Source organism: Nanorana parkeri, unplaced genomic scaffold (assembly GCF_000935625.1).
Source record: "Nanorana parkeri isolate BGI_ZX_2015 unplaced genomic scaffold, ASM93562v1 scaffold1747, whole genome shotgun sequence".
Taxonomy (NCBI): domain Eukaryota; kingdom Metazoa; phylum Chordata; class Amphibia; order Anura; family Dicroglossidae; genus Nanorana; species Nanorana parkeri.
The window spans coordinates 208,008-211,654 of record NW_017308015.1 but is presented as its reverse complement, the minus strand read 5'-3'; the positions used below and the strand labels follow the sequence as shown (position 1 = coordinate 211,654).

At 38.7% G+C, this 3,647-nt stretch overlaps 1 protein-coding gene across 1 annotated transcript in view; it reads right to left on the bottom strand.

Moving 5' to 3' along the window:
* Window positions 1-2,710: 2,710 nt before the first annotated feature.
* SCOC (short coiled-coil protein) overlaps window positions 2,711-3,647 on the bottom strand; it is a 55,143-nt gene continuing 54,206 nt past the window's right edge. Inside the window, exon 4 of the mRNA XM_018571382.1 lies at window positions 2,711-3,059. Coding sequence (XP_018426884.1) covers window positions 2,917-3,059 — 143 coding nt within the window. The 3' untranslated portion in view covers window positions 2,711-2,916. The remainder of the gene's footprint in view (window positions 3,060-3,647) is intronic.

Genomic DNA, 3,647 nt, shown 5'->3' with positions numbered 1-3,647 from the left:
TTTTTTTTTTACCCCCTTAAAGTGGAAGGAGAACTTGGCCACCACCATATCCCCAGCTTGCGATTGGACAATAGAGGAGCAGCAAATGCAGACTGATGTCATCTTTCGGCTCCTGACTGCATGTGCATAAAGCAGCGCCTGCATTTCTCAGAATACTTAACCTTCCTCCTCCAGAGTTCTAATCCACATACAATGCTAACATGCCAAATATTATGGCAGATGCTAACACTAACTGAACTTGAAAAATACATTTAATAACTTTATAATGAATACATAACTTTTTCTTTTAATATTTTCTAGGAGTTTAACTTTATGGGAAGGTATGACACAAAGGTTCCAGAATATGCAGCAAATTCCCCCAAACTCCTCAGAATGAATAAAGACAGTAAAACACAGGGATGGAATAAATAAAAAACACTTTATTTCAGAATGAATTAGAATAACTAAGGATGTAAACTTGTCAGTATAGTAATTACTGAGTTACATCTTGTCAAGATCCTTTACTTATTGTTTTCTATACATATGCCACTTTAAAAAGTGTGCTCCTCAAGGAAATGCCCAGCCATGATTGGCACTGTAGGAACTATGGCTCCTGTTATAAACAAGACATTCACTTATGTTGGCATTTAACTGTCAGGTATAAATATAACAAGCAGGTTTCTTCTCTACATAATGCAAGGGAATGAGAGAAGAAGAAGAAAAAAAAAAAAAAAACAGCAAAATAATGTGCTGTCACCACTTCCTACTGCCTGGCATTTCTTATACACTGAAGTGACACTTTTCAAAAGACAGACCTGGCAAAGACAAGGACCTGCTGATTACATGCTCATTGCCTAGCATTTAAAATCTTGTTAGGTGCAAATATCTAACACCATCCTTGGTGCTTGGTAAACAAACAAACATATTTTGACACAAAATAAAAAAGAAATTGTTAAAATAAAACAAAATATACACGACAATATGTTACAGTGAATACTGTTTTGATCTTACAAGGCAGCATTGCTTTCACATGATACAAACCAAGCAGCCTAACCCTAGAATGGTGTCATTAAATAATTTAAAAGGGATTGCAGAACACTATTAAGAAAGAAATTTAAAGCTAGACAAGATGCCTGGAGGGTAAAACTGATCTGGTAGCCAATGACCATTATATGTTTTACCATACCTATACTAAAATCAGATTCTTCAGGTAGAGACAACTAGATGGGATTTGCCATTTTAAATCTCACTATTGAAATCACAGGGGTAGGTTTTCATTCCTATCCTGTAAGGCTGGGTTCACACCTAGGCGTATCGAATATGCGCGTTTGTCGCGCGTTTCAGAGGGCTACCTGGCTGTATCCCAATGGATAAGCGCGCCAAATACGCCCCAAAGAAGCTCCTGTACTTCTTTGGGCATAGGGCGTTTTGCAGCGTGTCCTTACGCGCTGTAAAACGCCCAGGTGGGAACCATGCCCATAGGCAATCATTGGTTTTCCCATGTTGAGCGTTTTACAGAGCGTAGGGACGCGCTGTAAAACGCCCAGGTGTGAACCAGGCCTAAGTGGGATGTTATGAACTCTGTTTACAAAACTTGTAAATCTCGAATGTGGAAGCCAAATTATTTCTAATTCATTGAAAAAGATACCTACCAGAAAATGTGCCTCGGCGATTCATAGTAAGGTTTACCTGCTGCATGATGAGAAAGGCCATTTCATGATCCTGATGTGTATAATTAAAAAAGGGTGATATATCATCTGTTATCTACTGCAGGAAAGTTACACACATACAACCAAATGCTGACTGGGGTAGGGCCACTTAGCTAAGGCTTTCATTGGTTCCCGTAAGGCTTACACATACTCAAATGGAGCCCAGCTCTAGGAAACTTACTAAGTCTACACCAACTTGAATTTAATTCATAATTCTTCAGAAAACATTTATTGTACCTTATATGATCTATGTAAAGTGCATGGTAACTAAAAAGTATGACCTTTATGAGCTCCTGAAAATTTGAGACTTCATTCAAAGTAAACCTGTCATAGCTGGGAAAAAAAGCAAGCGGTCATTATTGACCTCTTCCTCAGATTTGGAAAGTCAGGCAGCTGACTGCTCGTTCCACACCCGTGGCTCAACGTATTGAACCTAGTGGGTTAGAAAAAGCCTTACCTACTTGTTCCAGTCAGACACAAAATATGGGAGAGAGGGTCAGCATGACAGCCAGGTAAATAACATTTAAGAAGAACTTGGCAATGGCAGCTTCTACATTTCTCTTGGTAAAGGGTTTTTACAAACTAGCCAAGCGCTACCAGGAATTTGTGAGATGGCCGCATAGAAAATCCATGCCTTACCATACAAGCTGGCCATGTTTAGAACGCATGGGATAATATGCATCAGAACTAGCACAATGATCTTTTTTAGACTGAACGGTTGTCAATATTGCACATATACCATCTAAAACAAAACAGATAAGTTAGGTCATTGTTGAATACACCAAGATCCACTTACTATAGGTCATTTTGTTTCTGGCACAAACAAAAAAGGAAACATTCAGCATCCACATTAGAGTTTTACAAATCAGCAAAAAGCTCCCTTTAAAAAAAAAAAAAAAAAAGGTTATTTTTTTACCCGACCCAATTTTATTACAGGGATACTGGGGTAAAGCCTTGATTTTAGACTGACCCACTTTATGGGACAATGATTTGTGAAACGTGAAAACTGCATGCTGATGTGTGGACCTTTGGGCACCTTACATTATTGTTGTTAATACATTTAAAAAAATGGTGATGCCATTTTATTATCATAGTATTGTTTGTGCAGTCACTATACATAGAATCAGTCTACACAAGTAGTGTCTGGGTGAATGCACATTCTATACTAACTGGACCCACATATGCTACTCGAGTACTGTACAAGTTAAACCAGTGAAGGGAAAATGCACTACTTCCGCTTGCTCTTGGTGTCTGTTGTTTGGAAGACACTGGAGGCCGACATGAGGTTCTCAATATACTGTCCAAGAACCTGGTTTTCTGACTTGAGCTTCAGGTTTTCCTCTTTAACAGCATCGACGCGAGCAGATAGGTCTGTATGGGGGCAAAACATTGTCAGTATAACCTGTACCCAATGCAAAGTTATATCACATCGTACAACCTGACTGGAAACAAAGTATTCAGATTTGACATCTATAAACAGAATCTATTAGTCATTTTTGAGTAATTTCCCTACATTTTTACCCCAATGAGAAATAGTGGATATAGTTTTTTTCAAGGTATATGTAAACCCTCAGTGGATGACATTTAGCTTCCTGAAGCACTATCCTAATCCTATACATCATGTTTGCATTTAACCATGTTGATCTCCCGCAGCTTGCAACCACTTCCTGTCTACATGCATTTGTTCCAGTAGCAGCTGCATGTCTTTGCTCAGGTGTGGGCTTCCTGATGGTGACAACAGCAGTACATGTCTGCGCAATGCCTGTAGTTTTGTGACAGGGCGACAATGCAGAAGAGCAACTTGTAGGCAGGAACAGAACCGGAACTACTGGAACTCCGCAACTGGAACTACCTGAATAAGGACCTTCAGCGCAGAATCACCTGGTATTTTTTTTTAAAGTAGGATTTATAAAAAAAAAAAAAAAAAAAAAAATGCAAATTTTTTTTGAACTGATACAC